Source organism: Quercus lobata, chromosome 8 (assembly GCF_001633185.2).
Source record: "Quercus lobata isolate SW786 chromosome 8, ValleyOak3.0 Primary Assembly, whole genome shotgun sequence".
NCBI lineage: Eukaryota > Viridiplantae > Streptophyta > Magnoliopsida > Fagales > Fagaceae > Quercus > Quercus lobata.
Genome location: NC_044911.1, coordinates 35,150,482 through 35,175,334, shown reverse-complemented (window position 1 = coordinate 35,175,334; position 24,853 = coordinate 35,150,482). Strand labels below are relative to the sequence as shown.

Here is a 24,853-nt window from a genome sequence, read left to right as displayed (position 1 = left end):
TAATTCTGTCAAAGTTTGCTATTTGATCAAATAAGACAGTTTAAATTCAAATAGAATGTCTTCTTTGAGCTATATCTTCACACTTTGATCTTAATAATTGATCAACACATTATAAACTTGATGATTATTACATTGTTATGGAATTTGTTAATCTAAAACGTAATACCTAGTAAAAACAAAGTAGAAAAAATAAAAATGAAATTAAATATTTATGATTTTCATTTGTCATATAATAAGTAGATAATTGCTATGAGAAAGTTTATAGACACAAAAATTTGACACTTACTGATGTGGTAGATTATTAGTAGTAAGTAAAAAAAAATAATGTAAATGATGGACCCGATTGAGAACGAGAACTAATATAAATTTGCCAACTCAATTATTATAAAAAATATTATCAAATTTATTGTGAATGTAAATAATTGCCGTAGCCGGCTAATATATATGTGCAAAATTTTGTGCAATGCATGGGGTTCTCTAAGTGGAGTGTGATTATCATATTATCATCTATCTCCTATTGATATTACACCTCCAAATGATAAATTGACGTGGTTACATAAATAGTATCGTTTATGTCAATCATTAAAATCAAGGTTTCCTCATTACCATGACAACAGTTCGTAGAATTAATCAAGCTAACCAGTTTCACCTGTCTCATGCAAACTGAACCTAACATTGTTACTTACTGACCCAGTCAAGTTCTAGGCGCGTAGACTTTTGGGAGACGGAAACAAAATCGAAGACTTGGATTTTAGCAGAAGACCCCGTGAACATCAGTACATCACATAGTGAAGGGAAACTAAAAGTCCTTAACAAAGCGAATAACTTTCTACATTCTCTCATAAAAGAAACCTCAATAAGCAAATCCAAAACAAAAATGGCTTATACCCTCTGCACCATATACACAATCTTGTTTTTTACTTCCTTCTCAATTTGCTCTGCTAGAGATACCATAACATTGGACAACCCAATTCATGACAGCGGGGGAGAACCTCTTGTATCAGACCATAAAAGATTTGAGCTTGGTTTTTTTACCCCTAATGGAAGCTCTAAGCATGGAAGATACGTAGGGATATGGTATTACAAGTCAAGTCCAAGGGTGATAGTATGGATTGCCAACCGCAACAATTCAGCGTCCAAAACCACTGGGGCTTTTACTATTGCAGAAGATGGTGACTTACAGGTACAGGAGGATAATAATAAATTGTGGTCAGCTAATAGAGGCGGATCAATTTCTTTTAATAGGACAGTGAAGCTCTTGGATTCTGGGAACTTAGTTCTTATAGAAGGCCAAGCTGGCTTAGAAAGAATTATCTGGCAAAGCTTTGATAATCCAACTGATACGTTTCTTCCTGGAATGAAGATGACCGCAAAGATGAGTTTAACTTCATGGAAAAGTCAAGCTGACCCTGCGCCAGGTAACTTCACTTTCCTGCAAGACCAAGATCGAAGAAACCAGTACATTATCGAGAATAGAGCAAGTCCTCATTGGAAAAGTGGATTATCAGGAAAGTTTTTTCACTCTGAAAACAATATTTATGGTAATAACTCTCATGTCATTTGCCCTGCTATATCCTCCTTGCTATCTAATTATACATCAGGTACTAGAAGACCGACATATCAGAATATGACTTTTGACACCCATGGAAAGGTTGATTATTACGGTATGAGACTGGTAATGGATCTTGATGGTCATATAAAGTTTTTTACTAGGGATAATGACACAGCCTCTGCCTCATGGAATTTGACCTGTATGGAACCAAGAGATAATTGCAGCCTGTTTAATGCTTGTGGTAACTTTGGCAGCTGCAATATTGAGGAAACTCGTATGTGTAAGTGTTTAGATGGGTTTGAACCCAAGGAGCTAAATAATTGGAATTCTGGACTTTATTCAGAGGGGTGCACTAGAAACTCCAACATATGCGGCAAGGGTGATCACTTCATTTTGTTGAAGATAGTGGGAGTGGAAGCCCCTGGTGGCTACAGAACTGACATAGAGAGTGCAGATAAATGCAAAGAGGAATGCCTTGACAGATGTGAATGCCAGGCTTATTCATTTGAAAGAACAGAAATGAGCCATACAAAGGCTTATTCATATGAAACTACAGCCACATGCTGGATTTGGTCAGAGGAGCTCAACAATATTCAGGAGTCCAAAGATGGAGGCAGTGAGGCCCGAGCCCTCTATGTCCGTGTGGGTTCTTCTGATATAGGTACTTAATTTCGCTTCTTCTTGTTGTTTATAATAGAATCTATATATGTAGCAGATTTGCAGGTTTTGGGGTTAACTGATCAATTTTAATCTTTAATTGCTAAACTTTTTCCAACACAGCAAGTGCTTTCTACCACTAAAAGTGACATGATAGGTCAAGGGTGTGAATTTGGATATCAGCCTTACCAAAAAAAAAAAAAAAAATTATAATAATAATTAGCAGTAAGGTTACCTTCCAATCTTCTCTTCTAACCCCGCAAAATTATGAATTTTATGCACTGTATATGACTTTTAGTGTCGATTTCCATATGCAACATGATTGGCCAAGTGCTGTGTTTCAGTAGTGAAACTTAATTTTAATTCAGAATAACACAATGCCTTGACATATTATGATGGTTCTGACACATAGTGTCAGTTTAACTCCAGAAGGAAATTCTGACACATCGAACAACAGAACATTTACTCCCGTGTTAAAAACAAACTAAACCTGTTTTTATTTTTATTTTTAGTTTTTATGTAGTACCTGCAACAGCAGTGGCTGCCAGCTCATTGCCATTCCTATATTTATATGCATACTAGCCGTGTTTATTATAAATACCCTATTACACACATTCTTACACACACTCGAAATGTATTGAAATCGTGACCTCAAGTTATGATTTCTAAGTTAAAAATCATGATTTCAAGTCATGATTTTAGTGTATTTCAAGTGTGTATATGAGAATGTGTGTAATAATATTTTCCCTATATATAATGTAGCTACTCATCTTATTACTTATTGTTCTCTTCCATTTTTGAAGTTGCTCACCCGAATCCTGAAGGATCTTCCTACGAGAAGAAGCAATTTGGTCCAATTTTCTTGATGATTATTGCAACTTTGATGATTATTGCAACTTTGGTGGTTATTGCGTGCTGTTACATATATTATTTGATAAGAAGAAAACTGGCCGAAGGACAAGGTAACCAGTGTGAAAAAAACCATTTCTTATCGTGTCAAAATGAAAATAATTTGGTTTCTTCCTTACAATTAACAAGAGACTGAAATTATACTCAATCTTTTCGAACCAGTTAATAGGGAAAGAAATCGGGAAAACACAGCATTTCGCCTGTATGACAGCGAGCGACGTGTCAAAGACTTGATGGATTCAGGCCAATTTACAGAAGAGGATAAAAAAGGCATAGATGTACCATTTTTCGATTTAAAAAGCATACTAGCTGCTACAGACTACTTTTCAGAAACAAAAAAGCTTGGACAAGGGGGGTTTGGGCCTGTTTACAAGGTAATTTATCCTTTTTGGAATTCATTATAGTTAATTTTAAAACTTAGTTTCTAATTAATGGACGGTGCTTATGGGAGTTTTTCTCAGGGTTCCTTTCTAGGTGGACAAGAAATTGCTATAAAGAGGCTCTCAAGTGGTTCTGGACAAGGCTTGGAGGAATTTAAGAATGAGGTTGTTTTAATCGCTAAACTTCAGCATCGGAATCTTGTTAGACTCTTGGGCTATTGCATTGAAGGAGATGAAAAAATGTTACTATATGAATACATGCCAAACAAAGGCTTAGACTCCTTTTTATTTGGTTAGACTCTAAACCTGCTGTTTAAAATATTTGTACTGCATATCATATCTAAGCTTAAGCAGATTACTAATACATGTGCTGAAATGGAAATGGCATGCAAGATCGAACTCTATGTGTGTTACTGAACTGGAAGATACGCTTTGACATCATTTTGGGAATCGCTCGAGGGCTGCTGTATCTTCACCAAGATTCTAGGTTGAGGGTCATTCATAGAGATTTGAAGACAAGTAATGTTCTACTTGACGAGGAGATGAAACCCAAGATTTCAGACTTCGGCTTGGCAAGGATATTTGGAGGCAAACAAACTGAGGCAACAACAACCAGAGTAGTTGGTACTTAGTAAGTTTGATGCAAGTCATTGTTTTAGACGTTAATAGTTTTCAGTTCTCCCATCTCTGCTCCCTAATTCACTGAAAATTTAAATAATTTTTGTTATGCAGCGGCTACATGTCTCCAGAATACGCATTGGATGGGTTTTTCTCGGTCAAGTCTGATGTCTTCAGCTTTGGAGTAGTTGTACTTGAGGTTATCAGTGGAAAAAGGAACACAGGATTTCACCAATCAGAACATGCTTTGAGTCTTTTAGGTTATGTAAGTAGCATAAGTAAACCAAAAAAAAAAAAAAATGTTGCATCAATTACATATAGTTGTTTGTCCTGAACTCTATTTAATGCCAATTTCAATTTCAAATTGTCTTAGGCATGGAAATTGTGGAAAGAAGGCAAGGCTTTAGATTTAATGGACCAAACATTACGTGAAACTTATAATGCAGAGGAATTTTTGAGGTGTTTGAACGTTGGGCTTTTATGTGTACAAGAAGATCCAAGTGATCGTCCCACAATGTCGAATGTAGTTTTCTTGCTTGGTAGTGAAACTGCAACTCTCCCATATCCGAAACAACCAGCCTATGTTCTAAGAAGATCCCTTTCTAGCACTGCTTCTTCTTCTAATACAAAACCAGAAAGATCGATTGAATTAACAGCTACCATCGAAGAAGGCCGATAATGGTGGATAGCATGGAGATTTTCAGGATTTTTGTTTTCTCTTTATCAGTGTTGCTGAAGTTTCTTGTATTCATACTATGGTTCTCATAGGAACAAGTAAGGCGTATTTCCTGTTTATCAAATTGTTACTTTTTTATTGTCCCCGATAACATTGTATACAAAGTATGTCTGTTTGTTAACTATTTGAACCTCCTTTGTAGTAATTGTACTTCTCTGATTTCTAATTGTTTCAAACTCAGACCAACTGCCTTCGTTTATTTATTCCTATTATTTTGAAGCCTAGCTAGAATTGCATTATTTGCAATTTTGCATCAAGAGGTCAGGTACAGTCAGGGTTACATTTGAGCTGTACTGTTCACTGCCGCACTATGCAGGAAGAGATTCAATATAATGCTATATCCAATATATTCACATGTACCATTAGTGTACTTACAAAGAATAGGCATACAGGTCATGTCTGCATTGTAGATCATCTCAAATGCAGTCATATGAATCCATTTGGAAAGTGTTCTAATGGGACAGACTGGTCGAATTTCACGCAATAGGTAGTATAATTGTATTATGAATTATCTAATATTCCATCTAAACCAAAGAAACATAAAATTTTAGTAGTTGAAACATTCTAATAGTATTGGGCCTTCTGCTACCTTCTTTTCAATCTTATTTTCAATAATCGAAAAACGCAATTTTGTGTTGCGCCTTCTGCTACCTTTGGAGAATTCCTTACTCTGTTCTTGCACGACAGTATCTTATGTATTCTGTTATTGAGGAGATGTAGTACTATAGATTTTACTTTCTAGTGACTATTTATGTTTGCTGTTTGCAACTAGTTCTTCTTTGATTTTGTTAGTTTGTGTGAGTTGAATATCTGTTATAGATAGTGTTAATTTGGTGTTCTTCTGTTCTTCTGAACAGTATTGCTGCTGATTGTACTTGTCCCTACTATAGCTGGTTCTTCTTTCTGGTTTGCATAAAGTTATTCATTAAGAAAAAAAAAAGGAAGGAAAAGAAAGAACTAAAAATTCTAGTCGATTTGGACCATTTGGTGGATATGGAAACTTCAATGGGTTATTTAAAAGCACTAGTATTAAATGTGCTAAATGCTAATTTTTTTGCACACCAAACACCACAAGACCACTAACATCAGATGTGCCATATGTTGAAAAAAAAAAAAAAAAAATGGCATGGTGCTAGAGTACTCTAGTAAAAGTATACTATAGCACCATTCTATTTTTTACTTAAAACATCCACCTCAAACATTCTAAAAAATTTAGCTTTAACAACTCAAAAAATTATTTTATCTATTTTAACATATCATTTTACAATATACTAAACTTCAAAGGCTTTATTATTTTACCACTTCATTTAAATATTCATTCTTTATTTATTTTTTATTCATTCTTTTACCACTCATGTTTCTCTCTCTCTCTCTCTCTCATTTAGGATCCGTTAGGTTAGGCGTTTTGGGAGCCTAAAAACGTGTTTTTAAAATCCAAAATTCCATTTTGCAGCACCAACTCTTCATAGCCTTTTAAAAAAACACTCATTTTAAACTCAAAACACCATTTTGTACCCGCTTATACAAACACACCATTAAATAACATTATTGTAATTACCATCTAGCTATAGTAAAGTGCCTTCTTTGGTACTTTACTATAGCTAGGTGTTAAAAAATTTGACTCTATTTTAGCACCCAAAACCCTTAAAAACCACTATATTAATGGTGAGCTATTTTAGTACCCAAAATCCTAAAAAGCTCACTATATTAATAGTGCCAAAAGTCAAAATTTTTAATACCTGGCTAGCTATTTTAGCACATTTGATGTGAATGCTCTTAGTTTTTTATTTTTTATTATTATTTTTTATATTATATTCTCTCACTTTTCTCTCCTCATCAGTTATCCACTTCTCCTACAAACTCTCTTTTTTTCCTTTTGTCGGGGACGTTTTGCGACAAGTGTTGAAAATGCGAGAACGGCCCAAATATCCCCTTGGGTTTTTTAGAGGTGTTTATTGTGGAGAATCAAGTCCAAAATTCCAAATGTATAATGAACAAAAGGCTAATGGTGCTTTGACAAGAGAAAATCAAAATGCTAATAACAAAAGTGTAGAAAAAGTATAAAAACATAATAGGTCTGAATCTTCAACCTACAATCACCGAGAAGAGCAAATTGAGAGAGGTTGTGAGGAAGAGAGGGAAGGTTCTATTGTACCCATATTTCCACCCCTAAGGTTTAGAATTGTGAGAATATTTCCTGGCTCAGTGCGTTTTTTGCTTTCAAGTTTCAGCTCTACGGGGAAATCGTGGTTCAACAGGTCTGAAACTTCGACCCACAGTCACCGAGAAGAGAAAATTGAGAGAAGTTGTGAGGAAGAGAGGGAAGGTTCCCCTATACCCATATTTCCACCCCCAAGGTTCGGAATTGTCAGATTGTTGACTGTTTTTGCCTTGAAGTTTCAAGTATGTGGGTAGAATGTGGTTAGTTCCTTTTGAATTTGATTGGGGCCTTTTGTATTGAGTTTGAGGTGCTCTAAGTGACCGGTTTTGGTCAATAAAAGAGACTTTGAACCCTAAGGTCTCAATCAAAGAGGTTATGGTCAGATTTGCTTTAATTGGGAAAGAGAGTTGGCTTGCTTTTTACATAATTTGGGAAATAAAGTAGTTTAAATTCATGGGTTGATGTTTCCTAGACATGACAGGTCCTTGGAGATTGCATTTGGTTGTTGAAATAGACCAGGCCAGCCACTTCGGGTCAGTTATGTGTTTTAGGCAAAAAATGGTATAGTAGAAAAGTTGGGCCACAGTCACCCAGAGCATAAAAGCTGTTTTGTGGTGAAATTTTATGGTACAAGACCTCCTCCATGAGCCTAAGGTGCTACCAGTGTCCCTTGTCCACTTGGTAGCATTTATGTGTTGGGCTCATGCAAAAGGTTCGAAAGGAACCGATCCATACCCTTCTAACCACACTTCCTCAATTTCTCCCAATAAGTCGCATGGGCTTGGGCCATGCTTAAAAGAATAAAAATAAAATATAATACATGAATTGAGCCTACAAGGAAATCGGGCTTGGTTGAATTGGGCTTGTAGAAAATGTGTCGCGAAAATGGGTATCAACACCTCTACTTGTCTTTCTCTCTTTCCTTTGCCTTTATCTCCCTCTCAGTCATCCCTTTCCCACTCTTTGCCTCTTGCCATGCTGCCAACATTGTTGACCTCACAATTTGGATTTTGGGTTGATTTTTGTTGTTGTTGTTGTTGTTGTTGTTTTTTTTTTTTTTTTTTTTTTGGTTGGTGATTTGGGTTGATCTAATTTTGAGTTTTTTGTATTGGTGGTATGGGCTGGTGTTGGTTGAGTTAAGTTTTAGTGATGTTTGGTTGATTTTAGTGGTGGTTGGTGGTGATGGGTTAGCTTTTTTTGTGGTAGTGGTGGGTTGTGGGGGTGGTGGTTGGTTGGTTGTGAATGGTGGTGGTAGGTTGTGGGTGGTGGCTAGGTTTTGTATTTTGTTTTTAATACCAGTGAGTTTTTTTTTAGTATATTTTAATGCATTGTAATGATAAAATAGAAGATGAGATATGTAAGTTGAAGTGTTAAATGCCATCCTAAAATAGATAAAGTGACTTTTTGGTGTGTTAAAATAGAATTTTTTTGTGTGTGGAAGAATTGAAATCCAGGGAGTGTTTTTTCATTTAGACATTTTGCTATTTTAGCTAATTACTTTTTAAAATATACGCATCCGATTCTCTATTCTCTATTCAATTTATTTAAATATTCATGATTCTTATTTCCATCCTCCTCTCCTCTTTTTTTTTTTTTTTTTTTTTTTTTTTTCTTATGTTTTCTTAACAAATAAACAAGGGCACTATAGCTAAATGGTATTTTGGCTAATGTTTACTAAAGCAAATGTGGATATTTTTATTGGGTTCATTTTCCATATAGGGTTGTTGTCCTATTTTAAAGAATCCATTATGAATGCTCTCTCTCTCTCTCTCTCTCTCTCTCTCTCTCTCTCTCTCTCTCTCTCTCTCTCTCTCGATAATTGGGGCCTTGGGGGAGGGGCTAGGGGGAGGGTGGGGGTGATTTGAATTTTAGATATATTTGTTGAAAGAATTAAAATGTATCAATTGAATTATAAGGCTTTTGGCCTAGCTACATAAATATTAGTATATCAACATATTAGACATCGAGCAAAACAATGTCAATATTCTTCAACATTTGATAATTACAATTCATGAGATTAAGGACGGAGCCAGGTGGGAGCCCCCCATGACCTTAAGAAAAAAAAACGTAGGTATATTCTCTACTTTTATATATTTGGGTCCTTTCAGGGATGACAATTCGTGTTCACGTGTCAGATTTATGTTGTGTCAACTCATGAGTATTCGACTATATGAGTCAACATTAACCCGACATGTTTATTAAACAGGTCAAGATTCCTCAACCCTAAAACGACACATTTATTAAAAGGGTTAGTCGTGTCAACTTGTTTATCAGATTTTATCAAAATGAAAAAAAAAAATTATGAAAAAGCAAACAAATAGATATTTTTAATACAAAATTCAAAACTAACGAGTAACTGCATTATAAATAATCATTCAAAACTAAAGTATATCTCAATATCATAAATAATTAATCACAATATATCAAAGAAAATAAACCATAATAACTAACAAGTTTACATATCTAGGTTTTGAAGGATATATTGGTAAAATGTCATTTAATTAAATGGGTCAGATGGGTCAAACGGGTTCCATGGGTTGAACACCAACTTAACCCATTTATTAAATGGGTTATTCGTGTCAACCCGAATATGATACGAACCAATCAAACCTCAACCTATAATTTGCTAATTTCATGTCGTGTTGTGTCAAGTTCGCGGGTCATGTCCAATTTTGCCATCCCTAGGTCCTCTCTTTCAAAAATCCTGGCCCCCCTCACCTATAATTTTACATTAATTTGACTATAAGAGTATTAGAGTCAGTAGTAAAATAGCATAAGGTTCTAAATTTGCCCAATTAACCACAAAATACACCCACATCAGTCTATTTATCATTGTGTAAAAATATATTTGTTTTAGTGTAACTGTGTAGCTATGCAAATGAATATTTTAGTAGTTCTTTTTGATGGGTTTTAGACCCCTTAAAAACACAATTGGATTAACTTAGGTAATTAGCCAAGTTGTTACTTAGTCCAATTTAACAAATCTAGGTTATCACAATCACAACAATCATATCATGCAAAACAGTGGAAAGATAAATAACATAAAGATATGATCACCTAGGAAACCAAACCGATAAAAACTTGGGGAGGATTTAACCTAGCTATCTTCAAGGTAAACCTGAATCCACTATCTTGAAAGAATCGAAGTTCAAACAATAAGACTTACAAGCCCCCATGCTCGACTTCTTATTGCTACCCACCAGTAGAACTTACTGACACGACCACGTGCAAGCTCCAAATCCACGGACTCCTTTTTTCTTGGATTCACTACCAGATACAAGCACATCTGCTTGTGTTTCTTTAAACTTCAATGGCAGCAACTGAATTGATCATCAAGGTGTAGATAATATCTCCTCCTTGAAAACCCTAAGTTTGTGTAAAGGAAAACTCCTTTAGATCTCATAAGAAATTTACACAAACAGCAATATGAGCAACACTAAAACGTGGTTAGGGTTTGCCTTTTATACTTAGGACAAATTAGAAACCCTAAACGTTTTAAATAAACTAGGGCTGAGTTGGAATTCTGCAGAAAAACGACTCTGACCTGATTTTCGATTGATCGAACCTAAGCTTCAATCGATTGAAACAAGCCAAGAAGCATAAAAGCCTTCTGCATCAACTTATTCCAACTTTACATAAATGAGACAACTTTGAGCAAGTCTAAACACGACTAAACATATTGTTTTGATTATGATTTGCCAACAATACACATTATAATTCTAAATACATAAAAACCCAAGTCTTTAGAACCTAAAAAACTCACCCTTTGGCAATCTGTGACAAAATACAACTAGAAGCTCAAAGTTTACAAAGGAAAGCCCTTTACAAAACAAATGCTTATAAAACAAACTCAATCCTAACTACTATCCATCTGTTGCAAATGTAGACAGCAGCTCAATTGAATCAACCTATATATTTCCTGAAACACTAAACAAAATGTATAACTGCATGTGTGGAAAATAGAAGTAAACAAAATAAATTATTGATTTCAAACAGCACACAATAAAGACATATATCAATGAAAAACTCATAAATATAAGTCAATAAGCAGTTGTAACAAGAAACATATAAAGTAATAAAAATAACTCCCCCTAACATGAATAACCCAACAAAAGTATGGCAAGAGCTAAAAAAGATAAATTACAATGTGAAGCACCTAGATACAATTTAAACTCCACAAGCTCCAACCAAAAACAAAACTACTCTTTCCCTGAAGACAAAACTCTACAAGAGCTCAACTCAAATATGTACTCCCCCTTTTTGAGACGGAATGCCAAAGGGCAATTAACATCCATCATCAAACGGGAGGTGGCGGTGAAGATTTTCTAAATTGTGCCAACTCTGCGCGCAAAGCACGGATCTCATCGAGCACGTCCATCAAAATCTGTCCATGAGCCGCCTAAACGGTCAAGACATGATCAAATGTACGTTGAATGTCGGAATCATCCGAAGTAGTCGGTGGAGGAACATCAGCATCAACAACAGCAACACCAGACGTCTCAGCAGCATCAACACCTGTAGAAGAGGGAGGAGGGGGAACAACACCAGAAGGCGCACCTGTAGGACGCGTAGGATCAACTCTCAAGTGAGCAGCTCTCTGCCTAAGAAAGGTGGCACTTATAGGAGTAATAACATGAACAGGCTCACCAGAAGGGAAACCATCTAGACCAAGAAACAACAAAATCCTATGAATGAAAATAGGATGGATAAGCGCATGCCTTACGGCAGAACTCCTATGAACCTCGTTCAAAGAACGAAGGAACATATGTGGGAAGCTGATAGATGCACCAGAAACAAAAGCGTATAAAAACACACATCGCTTTAGAGGGATGGTGTGGAGATGAGAAATGACACGCTATCCTAAAGAAAAGATAGGCAGTCTCAGAAAGCTCAACAAACATGATCCGAGGATCAGAACCCCACTGGATAGAAGACCCAGTGATGTATGACACGACAACATCTAAGGGTGGAGACTCATCATAGGGATAGTCAGGCTCCCTAACGATCGGAACCCTAAGAGCTTCAGCCACTATCCAAGGAGTAATGGTGAACTCAACACCTTGTATCCAACTCCTAACAAGAGTGTTGGAATCACAGACGTGGCAAGAGAGATTCGAGAAGAACTCTCTAATCAAGGCGGTTGGGGGTGAATGGTCTATCTCTAATAGGGATAACCAACCTCTAGACTCAAAGTTAGCCCTAATGGCTGGATCAATCTCATCTAAAATCACAGAACGCTCAGCCCAAATCTTACGCTTACTGTTCAATTTCTCAAAGGCCTCTTTGCTTTTGTCATTCCTAAACAACTCACTCCTAAAGGGAGACTCAGAGGAAGTGGAGGGGGTCCTATGGGCTCTAGTTTTCCTAGGCATAGTGTTAGGATAAGGACAAAGACACAAAGCAAGAAAAAAAAAAACAAAACCAAGGGCAGACTACAAGTTAGCACAAAAAAAAATATAGAACAAAAATCTATATGATGCATGAACAAATTAAATGTAGTGATGCATGACCTAATGCAGTGCAATTAAGTTCAAATTAAGTTCAAGTTCGTAAATTTGGCTTAAGCATATAGTTTCTAACAAAAACCCCAAAATTTTGAAAAACCACTTGATCAATTTGTAAGAAATTTACGAATTGATCATCATACAAGATAGATTTCAGAAAATAATGACCAATTACATTAATTCAACAAGCCAATTTCATCAATTGAACCAATTGGAACAAAAACCCCAAATCGGGTTCAATACAAGCCCTATAATTTTCAATTTATCACAAAGCCCCAAATTGATCAAATTAACCATTATATAACATGATTATAACAATATAGGAACAAAACCCAATGATCAATTTCAGAAAAAGAAGCTTGATTCAACAAAAATCCCAATTTTGAAAAGGTCCAAAAATCCCAACAAAATGCATGAGTTTATGCATGAAAACATGAAAACAAATGCAAAGGGAAGGGTATAAAGGTCTTACCGGCCTTGGGAGAGGAAAACCTTGCAAAAAGAATGGACAAAAACGACAAAAATTTGTGAGTGAGCCTTGACTGAGTCGTATGGAGAGAGAAAAAATAAATAACTTTTTGAAAAAGTGTTTGTCTGATCTGAAAATCAGTTTTTAAAAAAACTTCCCATACGATTTTCGATTGATCGAAGTATTAGGTTCGATCGATCGAAACAAACAGAGGCTCACTTAAATTTTTAAAACCAATTTCGATTGATCGAAAAACAGACTCGATCAATCGAAACAGATAGAGACACACAAATTTTTGAGAAAAAAAACAAAGTTTTTGAAAAAGTTTTTAGAAACATCCCAAAGCATTGAAATTAAGGAACAAAATGCATGAGTATGTGATGATATGGTTTTCAAAAACAAGAATTGAAGCCTAATTTTCCCAAATTTAAAATTTCTTACATTCTCCATAAATTTTCAAGCATCAAATCAGTTTTGCACAAAACTCAAGGTATTTGCAAACTTGGTTGGTCAGACCAAAGACACACACAATAACATGTACAATGTTTAGCAAAGAGTAACTTGTATAGTGTGTACAACTAGCAAAAACTTGAGATACATGTGTGGTGATATGTAAATAGAAATCAATTACAAAGTCTACAAAATTCATCATATTGAATTTGAAAGAGACTATCACCTAAAGAATTACATCATATAACTCCCACATCTCTTAGATCATAAGCTTGCAATCATGTAAGTTTCTTGAATTTTGCCTCATAATATACATACCAATTTTAATTTATTCAGAAACTTATTAAAATAGTCAGGATAATGTACACACCAATTTTAATTATGTGATTTGGCATCAAGCCTAACAGTACACACTAATTTTAAGCATTTAACAATTAAACCGAGGCTACACCTTATGTTCTTTTTGTGCATGTGCTGCACTTTCTTGAGTACAAAATCTTGCACAAAATCTTTCGATATGCACTAAGGTGTTCGTAATTGACTAGTAAACAGTGGTGAAATGATTATTTATGCCTTTCTCTAAAAGTTCAAGTCCGACAGTCAAAGACATGTGACTTCAGGATCAAGACAAAATGATCAAAAACCATAAACATCTTTCGCACACAACATGCACTACAAAGCTTCAACTAGTAATGTGCAGTAAGTAAGCTCAAGGCTAAACAAGGTACAAAAGATATGTTATGAGAAAATAAATTGACCAATTTTGTTCTCAAAAACCAAGAAAATGATGTAAAACACAATTTGCTTCCTTTTTCTTCTCCCTTTAAAAAAAAAAAATAAATAAATAAAAGAAAACCTAGAATGAAATGTATGAATGTTATGCAATGCAAATCCTAGAAACAAAAAAAACACAAAACTAAAGAACAATGGTCACAAATGGTAGAGCAATGAAGCACAAGGACCATGTCAGAAAGACTCAATTAGTTCGAGTATTTTGCATCCAAAACCTTTTAGATGCACCATGAGCATTGAAGTTCTTATTCACATGGGAATGATTACCAACTCCAGGATTGAAATAAAAGTTTAAAACCTTTACCAATTCACCAATGAGTACCACAGGATCTTGTGCTTGAGGCACAGGTACTTTTGGTTTGTTTGCTCTCTTTGCAGCTTGCAGCTTGTAACAGTTTGAACGTATGTGTCCAGAATTTCCACAAAAATGACAAACCCATGCAGGTTTATCATGTGACTTGTCCTTAGACAGGGTAGGCTTCTTGGGTTTAGACTCTTTCAGATCAACCCTAATCTTCCTAGATGGTAAAACTTTTATGGGTTTGACAACCTCCCTCACAGGGGGTTTGACAGTTTCACACACAATCTCACTCCCAGAAGGTTTAGAAGAAGATGAAGGGATAAAATTTGTGGAATGGGGAGCAGACATAGAGATGCTTTCAACAAAACCTAATCTAGATTTGTCAGAATGAGACTTTTGAACACTAAGTATTTGATCGAGTTTAGAACTAGCAGATCTAGCAACAAATAAATCAAGTTCCAAAGATTTAACTTTATCAAGTAATAGCATATTCTCAGTTTTCACATTGTTCAAAAGTTCATTTGCATCAAACAATTTTATAAGCAAGTTCTTCTTATCAAGCTCAAGAGATTCAATTTTCTTCAGGCCAAGTTCAACATTCATAGCATCCTTTGCAGCAATTTTGCAAAGTTTATTGTAGGCCTCTTGAAGATCTGCATCCTCAAAGAGTTCCCCATCAGAAGGGTTCTCTACAGCAGATATGCTCTCATTTACTACAGCAGTAGCAGTGAAAGCAATGAAGTTTCCATCCTCGTCACAATTAGACTCACTATCAGAAACTTCACCATTACTAAAAGTTACAGCCATAACCTTACCCTTAGACTTCAAATAGGTAGGACATTCAGATTTCATTTGACCATATCCTTGACATCCAAAACACTAAGGACCCATAGAATTATTTGAAGATTGACCTACTTTTTCTCTAGGTTTATCATTATTGTTAACCTTAGTGGGATCATTCTTTCTAAAATTTCTAGATTCAACAGTGTTCGTACCTCTTGCCTTTATGTTACTATTCCTGAGAAAGTTTCTAAAATTCTTGGCAAGGTAAGCAATCTCTGTAGCAGAGAGCTCATCATCAAATCCACCAACCTCAACATTATCAACTGACTTAAGAGCCATTGATTTGGATTTGTTAGTTTTATGTAGGTCCAACTCATAAGATTGAAGTAATCCTACAAGTTCATCAACAGGGATGGAGTCCACATCCTTGCTTTCAGTAATGGCAGTCACCTTGGGTCTAAAGTTTTCAGTTAACGATCTAAGAATCATCTTAACAATTTTAGGTTGATCATAGATTTCACCCAAGTTAAAAGCAGAATTAACAATATCATTCAGTTTGACATAGAATTCATCAAAAGATTCATCATCAGACATCCTAATGCTTTCAAATTTTGAAGTTAACTGCTGCAATTTATTGATTTTGACAACCTTTGTGCCTTCATGCACAGTTTGGAGGATATTCCAAGCAGTATGAGCAACCTCAACATTAGAGATTTTCTTAAATTCCTCTATAGAATTAGCGTTAAAGATAGCATTCATAGCCTTGCTATTGAACACGGCTGCTTCTTTTTGAGAAGTTTGCCACTCACTAACAAAAGTAGTGGGCTTCTCCCATCCATATTTAACGAAATTCCAGACTCTTTCATCAATCGATTTCAGGAATGTTTTCATCCTTACTTTCCAATAAGCATAATTATTCTCATCAAAGTGAGGAGGAATAACAAGAGAGTGTCCGTGTTCCATGATAACAGGGGTCAAGGATCAGCTCAGTGATCAAAAGATCAACAACAAGAGAGCAACCCGCTCTGATACCACTTGATGGTTTTTAGACCCCTTAAAAACACAATTGGATTAACCTAGGTAATTAGCCAAGTTATTACTTAGTCGAATTTAACAAATCTAGGTTATCACAATCACAACAATCATATCATGCAAAGCAACGGAAAGATAAATAACACAAAGATATGATCACCCAGGAAACCAAACTAGTAAAAACCTAGGGAGAATTTAACCTAACTATCCTCAAGGTAAACCTAAATCCACTATCTTGAAAGAATCGAAGTTTATACAATAAGACTTACAAGCCCCTATGCTCGACTTCTTATTGCTACCCACCAGTAGAACTTACTGACACGACTACGTGCAAGCTCGGAATCCACAGACTTCTTCTTTCTTAGATTCACTACCAGATACAAGCACACCTGCTTGTGTTTCTTTAAACTTCAATGACAACAACTGAATTGATCATCAAAGTGTAGATAATATCTCCTCCTTGAAAATCCTAAGTTTGTGTAAAGGAAAGCTCCTTTAGATCTCACAAGAGATTTATACAAATAGCAATATGAGCAACACTAAAACGTGGCTAGGGTTTGCCTTTTATACTTAGGACAAATTAGAAAACCCTAAACGTTTTAAACAAACTAGGGCTGAGTTAGAATTCTGCAGAAAAACGCCTCTGACCCAATTTTCGATTGATCGAGCCTAAACTTCGATCGATCGAAACAGGCCGAGAAGCATAAAAGCCTTCTGCATCAACTTATTCCAACTTTACATAAATGAGACAACTTTGAGCAAGTCTAAACACGACTAAACATATTGTTTTGATCATGGTTTGCCAACAATACACATTAGAGTTCTAAATACATAAAAACCTAAGTCTTTAGAACCTAACACTTTTGATTGACAGTAGTGGATTCTGGTTGAGGAAGAGAGAGATATGACTTGGGATATTAATCAAAAATTGATAGAAAAATAGTATTAATGTAGTGTAACTGTAAAATAGATAATCTGATGTGAGGTATTTTGAAAAGTGAATCTGTAAAAAAAAATATATATATTCTTATGCTAAATTAGACAATAATTTTTGCACGAATTAATGTGAATGCTTTCCTATAGTAAGAAATAATGGTATTTTGTGTCTTTGTATTTTTAAGTAAATGATTGCATTGTAATGTATTACGAAAAATGATTTAGTGTCTTTGTTTATGTTAATTGTTTGTTAATATTAAATTAATGCTTATTTGGAATTCCATGATAATTTTTTTTGCTTATACTTTGACATCCTCTAACCAAAAATCTTGGTTTCATCCCTACATGAGACCTATGGGTTTTTGATGTAATGAGAATATACAACAACCCCTCACATAGGGATGGATCTCATGTGAGTATATACAACAACCCTCCGTTTGGAAATTGTTTATTTTTAATAGCATATTTGCATAGTATTTATAAAAAAACATATAGTTTTTAGTAACTTTTATGTAAAATGTGTTAAGAAAAAGCTAGAGGCTAGTTTATTTTTTTTCTTAAAAAGCTAAATTATTTGAAAGAAAAAAAAATTGAGACAAAAAACTTAAAGATAAACTTTCTCAACAATTCCCGAATCTACACTGGACAATATTTCCAACAGGAAAATGTTGTTATAGGAAAACAAGATGCAAATTTCAAGTTAATTAGAGGACGCGTAGGCCTAAACCATATCATTCATCGCACGCGGAAAATGTGAGTGGCTGGTATCCTTCTATCATCTGGTAATGTGAACACTGACTGGACCAGCATGAAATAGGTGTAGTGAACATTATTCAGACACTGCAAAGACCTTTGATGTATTGCCTGCTACTTGCTATTAAAAGTGCTTTTAGTCTGTTTTTTTCTTTCTCCAAAGATGGTAAAAGGTGCTTTTACTTTAATATTCTTACTTTCCAAGAAACTACCACTCAAACTGCAGATTAATGGTATTCCTCTCTTATCTATACATAGTCGTGACCCAAAATTATGGACTTCTTCAGGAGATATTAATACCCTTTTTTGGTTTCAAAGACAGCTAACTTCATACTTTTTAATCTTGTTTTCTTCTGTATCTGTCAATTCAGGACAAACATAAATTGGGAGGATTTATTATTATTATTATTATTATTATTTAAACTAAGATCCTTCGACTAGAACTTCAGTTCAATGATAATTTAACTTGGCTGTAATGATTTGTGCTTATTTGGTTTAATATCATGGACCTAGCTCATCAACTACTCAAAGATTACCTTCAAGTCTCCTATTTGCTTCAGGATTAATGCCTAATGTGAAATCTTATTTAAATTCACTGATTAGATGAAAGTACATTTTTTAACTCTTAAGTTTGTTACTATTTTCATTTTGGTTCTTATAGCTTGATTTGGTTTTCATATTGCCCCTGTTGTTCATTTCAGTTAATAATCTGGTGATACGATTATTATATGAGTAACGTGACTTAATGGATGCCAATTATGTGGCACTTAATGGTGAGATTAATATCAGGAGTGGTTGACAGAGACATGAAAATGAAATCAGATGTGAAGGGCCAACAAGAAAAGTTTAAAACATAAAAAGCCAAATGGAAAACAATCCCAAACATTAAGGACTAAAAGTGTACTTTAGTCAATTAATTAACTATTTAGCAATTATGCCCATTTAATTAGTGATTACAATTATGTTAATTTAATCGTATTTAGGACACAAAAAAAGAAGTTCATTAAATTGTAACCACAAAGAAGTATCAAAACTAAAGAGTAAAGCAAGAGACAATAAAAATTCAAATTTGGTAACAAAATGAAAAACTAATTGAAAAAAAGCCAAAGGAAAAAGCACTCTTGAGGGTAACCTAGCCCAACTAAGAAGATCTAGTTAAACTTACTTTACCCTAGAAACTACACTACCTTGTCGACCTATAACAATTTCAGAATGTTTGAACTCTTTGTACATTAACTCTTTCAAGAATAGCCCGTCTATGTTCCCTACTAGAATTTCAGACCGACTCCAATGACCTTTGAATGTTTAAATTATTAGTGTTATGTATTGGGTTGATAAACTTTTGGTAGCAACTTTGTAGCGAATAATGATTTTTCAAGCTTTCAGGTTGAACAAATTAGGTTTGGTTTGGGTTGTCACTGTGTATGGTGCATGGCTACAACCTCTCTAAACATTGTGAAGTTGAGTTTATAATAAGAAGCCTATTAGATGTTATAAAAGTAGGGTACGAAAACCAAGGTGACCGCCTTTATTTATAACATGTTAGATTTTGTTTTCATGATTTCGATTGATCAATTCACAACCAAATAGCTATCAAAAATCATATTTTGACCAGTTGAGAAGAGATTGAAAGTCTATCAAAACTTCTTGTTTGATCAATTAAGGCTGTTGAAATCCAGATAAAATATCTTTTTTGAGTTGAATCTTCAAATAATTGCGATCTTGATCATTGATCATCACATCACAAATTTGATCGTTATTGCATTGTTATGGAAGTTCTCAATCCAAACCCTAACACCTAGTAAAAAGAAAGTAAAAAAAAAAAAAAAGAAAAGAAAAGATTTATGATTTATCACTTTGTCATATAAGTAGATAGTTGCCATAGGCTAAAATATCTACAAAATTGTGCGCTACATGTGATTCTCAAGGTGGAGTGTGATTATCACATCATCTATCTCCTGTTGATTTTTACACTCTCAATTGAATGAATTGAAGTGTGCTACAATTCAGCATCATGTATGTCAATTGCTAAAAGCAAGGTTTCCTTATTTCCAAGAAACAATTCATAGAAAAAAGTTAACCTGTTTCACCTGCCTCATGCAAACCGAAACTTACATTGTAATTTCCTGACCAAGTCAACTTTTGGCGCGTAGACTATTCAATGAAAAGGAGACAAGATAGTAATTTTCAGCTAGAAGACTTGGATTGTAGCAGAAGACCTCGTGGCCATCACAAAAGTGAACTACGAGTCCACAACAGTGCGCACAACTTACCACATTCTCTCATAACAGAATCCACAAGCAGCAAAACCAGAATAACAATGGCCTTCACATGGTCTGCAACTCATATTTCATTCTGTACCATATACACATTCTTGTTTCTATCTTCATTTTCATTTTGCTCTGCTAGAGATACCTTAACATTTCGCAACCCAATTAATGACAGCCAGGGAGAATCTCTTGTATCAGCCGGAAAAAGATTTGAGCTTGGTTTTTTCACCCCCAGTGGAAGCTCTAAGCATGGAAGATATGTAGGGATATGGTATTACAAGTCAAGTCCAATGGTAGTTGTATGGGTTGCCAACCGTATTGAGCCAGTACCGTCCAAAACCACTGGGGCTTTTACTATTTCAGAGAATGGCGACCTACAGGTACTAGACAATACTAAAAAGTTATGGTCAGCTAAGATCGGCGGATCAACTTCTTTTAATAGGACAGTGAAGCTCTTGGATTCTGGGAACTTAGTTCTTATCGAAGGTCAAGCTGGCTCAGAAACAATTCTCTGGCAAAGCTTTGAGAATCCAACTGATACATTTCTTCCTGGAATGAAGATGAATGCAGAGATGACTTTAACTTCGTGGAAAAGTCAAGTTGACCCTGCGCCAGGGAACTACACTTTCCGGCAAGACCAAGATCGAGGAAACCAGTACAAAATTGAGAATAGAGCAATTCCATACTGGAAAAGTGGATTATCAGGAGAGTTATTTAACTCTGACAACAATCTTATTTTTACAGCAATATCCAACTTGCTCTCTAACTCTGCACCGGGTACTGGAAAATCGAATTATACGATTAAGAATAAGACTCTTACAAGTACTACCCCTGGACGGTTTGATTATTACCGTATGAGACTGGTAATGGATCTTGATGGTCATATAAAGCTTTATAAGTTGGATAACGATACAGCCCCTGCCTCATGGAGTTTGACCCGTATGGAACCAAGAGATAATTGCAGCGTGCTTAATGCTTGTGGTTCCTTTGGCAGCTGCAATATTGAGAAAAGTCCAATGTGCAACTGTTTAGATGGGTTTCAGCCTAAGGCACTAAATCATTGGAATTCTGGGTTTTATTCAGAGGGGTGCACTAGAAACTACTCCATATGTCACAAGGGTGATAATTTCACGATGTTGAATATAACTGGAGTGGGAACCGAAGGTGGCAATGGAATTTATAAGCAGAGTGCACATGAATGCAGAGTGGAATGCCTTAGCGATTGTCGCTGCCTGGCTTATTCATTTCAAAGTACAGAAATGAGCCGTACAAAGGCTAATACGGCCACCTGCTGGATTTGGTCAGAGGATGTCAACAATATCCAGGAGTCAAACGATGGAGGCAGTGACGCCCGAGAACTCTATGTCCGTGTGGGTCTTTCTGTCATAGGTACTTAATTTTTGCTTCTTCTTGTTTATAATGGAATCTATATAGCACTATAGCAGATTTGCAGGATGTGGGGACTGGGGGTTGATTGATCAATTCCAGTCTTTAATGGCTAAAATTTTTCTAGCACAGCACTAGCTCAGTCGGGCCTTGGTGTGATGGCAAGTGTTTTCCACCAACAAAAGTGACGTGATATTTATTTCCTGGGTTTGAATTTGGAAATCAGTCTCTTTAAAAATAATAATAATAATAAGAAGAAGAAGGGGTAAGGCTACTTTCCAATCTCCTCTTCTAGCCCGGCAAAATTGGGAATTCTATGCACCCAATTCCATATGCAACATGATTGGCCAAGTGTTTTGTTCTAATACTGAAACGTAATTTCAGTTTAGAATAACACAATTCCTTGCCATATTATGGTGGTTGTGGCACATAGTGACAGTTCATTTCAGAAGGGAATTTTGAATTTTAGGCACCCACTTGTTCATTTTTCCTTAAAAAAAAAAAAAAAATCTGATATATATTAACACAGACCTATATTGAATCATCTCTTGACCTTTGGGTTTTGAGTTTATTTGTTGTTGTTGTTGTTGTTCATTCATGTATCCTCTGCTACAACAAAAGGTCAAGCCAGCCAGAACTTCATGGCAAGCGTACTTTTTCCATCGATTTTCATATATGTTTTGATCCACTGGCTCGAAATGTTCAACACTCATTGGATTACCAAAACCCCTTTTGGCATCACCATCATTTAGGATCCAGCTAACAAGCACTTACACCTTTCACATACTTTGTTTGTTTTGGACACATAAAACAGAATCATAGAACAATATAACATTTACTCCTGTGACTTAAAAACAAACTAAACCTGATTTTATTTTTTAATTTTTATTTTGGAAATGTAACTTAGTACCTATATTTATATACATAATGTTGTCAACTTATTACTCATTGTTCTATTCATTTTTTGAAGATGATCACACAAAGTCTGAAGGATCTTCCTACAAGAAGAAGCAATTTGATCCAATTATCCTGATGATTATTGCAACTTTGATGGTTATTGCATGCTGTTACTTTTATTATTTTACAAGAAAAAAAGTGGCCAAAGGACAAGGTAACCAGTGTGAAAACAACCATATATTCTTGATTTCTTGTGTCAAAATGAAAATATTTTTGTTTCTTCCATACAGTTAGCAAGAGACTGAAATTTCAATTTGATCTTTTAGAATCAGTTAACAGGGAAAGAAATCAGGCAAATGCAGCATTTCGCCTATATGACAGTGAGCGACAAGTCAAAGATTTGATAGACTCGGGCCAATTTAGAGAAGATGATAAAAAAGGCATAGATGTACCCTTTTTCGATTTGAAAAGCATACTAGCCGCTACGGATTATTTTTCAGATGCAAAAAAGCTTGGACAAGGGGGGTTTGGGCCTGTTTACAAGGTAATTTAACCTTTTTGGTATTCATTATAGTTAATTTTAAACATTAGTTTCTGATTAATGATGGATGGTGCTTATGGGAGTTTTCTCTCAGGGTTCCTTTCCAGGTGGACAAGAAATTGCTATAAAGAGGCTCTCAAGTGGTTCAGGACAAGGCTTGGAGGAATTTAAGAATGAGGTTTTAATTGCTAAACTTCAACATCGGAATCTTGTTAGACTTTTGGGCTATTGCATCGAAGGAGATGAAAAACTTTTACTATATGAATACATGCCAAACAAAAGCTTAGACTCCTTTTTATTTGGTTAGACTCTAAACCTGAAGTTTAAATATTTGTACTGCATATTATATTGTTGCTTAATATGATTACTTAAAAATGTTCTAAAATGGAAAATGGCATGAAAGATCGGACGCTATGTGTGTTACTGAACTGGAAGATACGCTTTGAAATTATTTTGGGAATTGCTCGAGGGCTGCTCTATCTTCACCAAGATTCTAGGTTGAGGATTATTCATAGAGATTTGAAAACAAGCAATGTTCTACTGGATGAGGAGATGAACCCCAAGATTTCAGACTTTGGCTTGGCAAGGATATTTGGAGGCAAACAAACTGAGGCAACCACAACTAGAGTAGTTGGAACTTAGTAAGTTTGATGCAGATAGTTGATTATGAAAGCTCTTTGTTTAGGCTTTGAATTACATTTGTCAGTTCTCCCATCTATGCTCCCTAATTCACTGAAAATTTAAACAATTTTTGTTGTGCAGCGGTTACATGTCTCCAGAATACGCATTGGATGGGTTTTTCTCAATCAAGTCTGATGCCTTCAGCTTTGGAGTAGTTGTACTTGAGGTTATTAGTGGAAAAAGGAACACAGGATTTCACCAGTCAGAGCATGGTTTGAGTCTTTTAGGTTATGTAAGTATGTTGTATTAGTAAACCAAAGAAAACGTATGTTGCATTAAGTTCATATGGTTATTTTTAATTTTTCTTGCACTCTACTTATTGCCAATTCAATTTTCAAATTGTCCCAGGCATGGAAATTGTGGAGAGAAGGCAAGGCTTTAGATTTAATGGACCAAACAATACATGAAACTTGTAACGCAAACGAATTTTTGAGGTGTGTTAACATTGGGCTTTTATGTGTACAAGAGGACCCAAGTGATCGTCCCACAATGTCGAATGTAGTTTTCATGCTTGGTAGTGAAGCTGCAACTCTCCCAACTCCTAAACAACCAGCCTATGTTGTAAGAAGATCCCTTTCTAGCAAAACTTCTTCTACTACTAAACCAGAAAGTTTGAATGAACTAACATGTACCATTGAAGAAGGCCGATAATGGTGGATAGAATAAGTGCTCTCATGGTTCTTGTTTTCTCTTCATCAGTGTTGCAGAAGTTTCTAGTATTCTTACTATGGTTCTCTTAGATTAAGGCACATTTCATGTTTGTCATATTGATACTTTTTTTATTGTCGCTGATATGTGATTACATTGTATCCAATATAAGTCTGATTGTTACCTATTTGAACCTCCTCTGTATTTATTGTACTTTTTTCTGATTGTCTCTAACTCAGACCAACTGCCTTCATTTATTTATTCCTATTATTTGGAAGCCTAGAACAGCATTATTAGCAATTTTCATCAAGAGGTACAGTTAGCCTTACATTTGAGCTGAACTGTTCATTGCCACAATAAGCAGGAAGAGATTCAAGAGAATGCTATTCACATGTAC

The 24,853-nt window shown here is 35.3% G+C and overlaps 2 protein-coding genes across 2 annotated transcripts; both read left to right on the top strand.

Moving 5' to 3' along the window:
• The first annotated feature begins 825 nt into the window (after positions 1–825).
• LOC115954728 (G-type lectin S-receptor-like serine/threonine-protein kinase At4g03230) lies at positions 826–5,028 on the top strand. The gene is made up of 7 exons (XM_031072649.1): positions 826–2,213; positions 3,013–3,171; positions 3,281–3,492; positions 3,580–3,790; positions 3,892–4,129; positions 4,231–4,381; positions 4,490–5,028. The coding sequence occupies exons 1-7, from the start codon at positions 878–880 to the stop codon at positions 4,793–4,795; spliced, it is 2,613 nt and encodes an 870-aa protein (XP_030928509.1). The 5' UTR covers positions 826–877; the 3' UTR covers positions 4,796–5,028.
• Positions 5,029–20,276: 15,248 nt separating this feature from the next.
• On the top strand, positions 20,277–24,615 carry LOC115954729 (G-type lectin S-receptor-like serine/threonine-protein kinase At4g03230). The gene is made up of 7 exons (XM_031072650.1): positions 20,277–21,692; positions 22,660–22,800; positions 22,913–23,130; positions 23,222–23,429; positions 23,531–23,768; positions 23,890–24,040; positions 24,157–24,615. Exons 1-7 carry the CDS (start codon positions 20,354–20,356, stop codon positions 24,457–24,459), a joined length of 2,598 nt encoding a protein of 865 aa, XP_030928510.1. The 5' UTR covers positions 20,277–20,353; the 3' UTR covers positions 24,460–24,615.
• Positions 24,616–24,853: the final 238 nt, after the last annotated feature.

Excerpts from the sequence above, each read along its gene's own strand:
- LOC115954728 (XM_031072649.1), top strand. The coding sequence starts at position 878 with ATGGCTTATACCCTCTGCACCATATACACAATCTTGTTTTTTACTTCC. Across the intron at positions 3,791-3,891 it reads CTTAGACTCCTTTTTATTTG|ATCGAACTCTATGTGTGTTA; the intron begins GTTAGACTCTAA and ends ATGGCATGCAAG. Across the intron at positions 4,382-4,489 it reads CTTTGAGTCTTTTAGGTTAT|GCATGGAAATTGTGGAAAGA; the intron begins GTAAGTAGCATA and ends AAATTGTCTTAG.
- LOC115954729 (XM_031072650.1), top strand. The coding sequence starts at position 20,354 with ATGGCCTTCACATGGTCTGCAACTCATATTTCATTCTGTACCATATAC. Across the intron at positions 23,131-23,221 it reads GGTTTGGGCCTGTTTACAAG|GGTTCCTTTCCAGGTGGACA; the intron begins GTAATTTAACCT and ends GTTTTCTCTCAG. Across the intron at positions 23,430-23,530 it reads CTTAGACTCCTTTTTATTTG|ATCGGACGCTATGTGTGTTA; the intron begins GTTAGACTCTAA and ends ATGGCATGAAAG.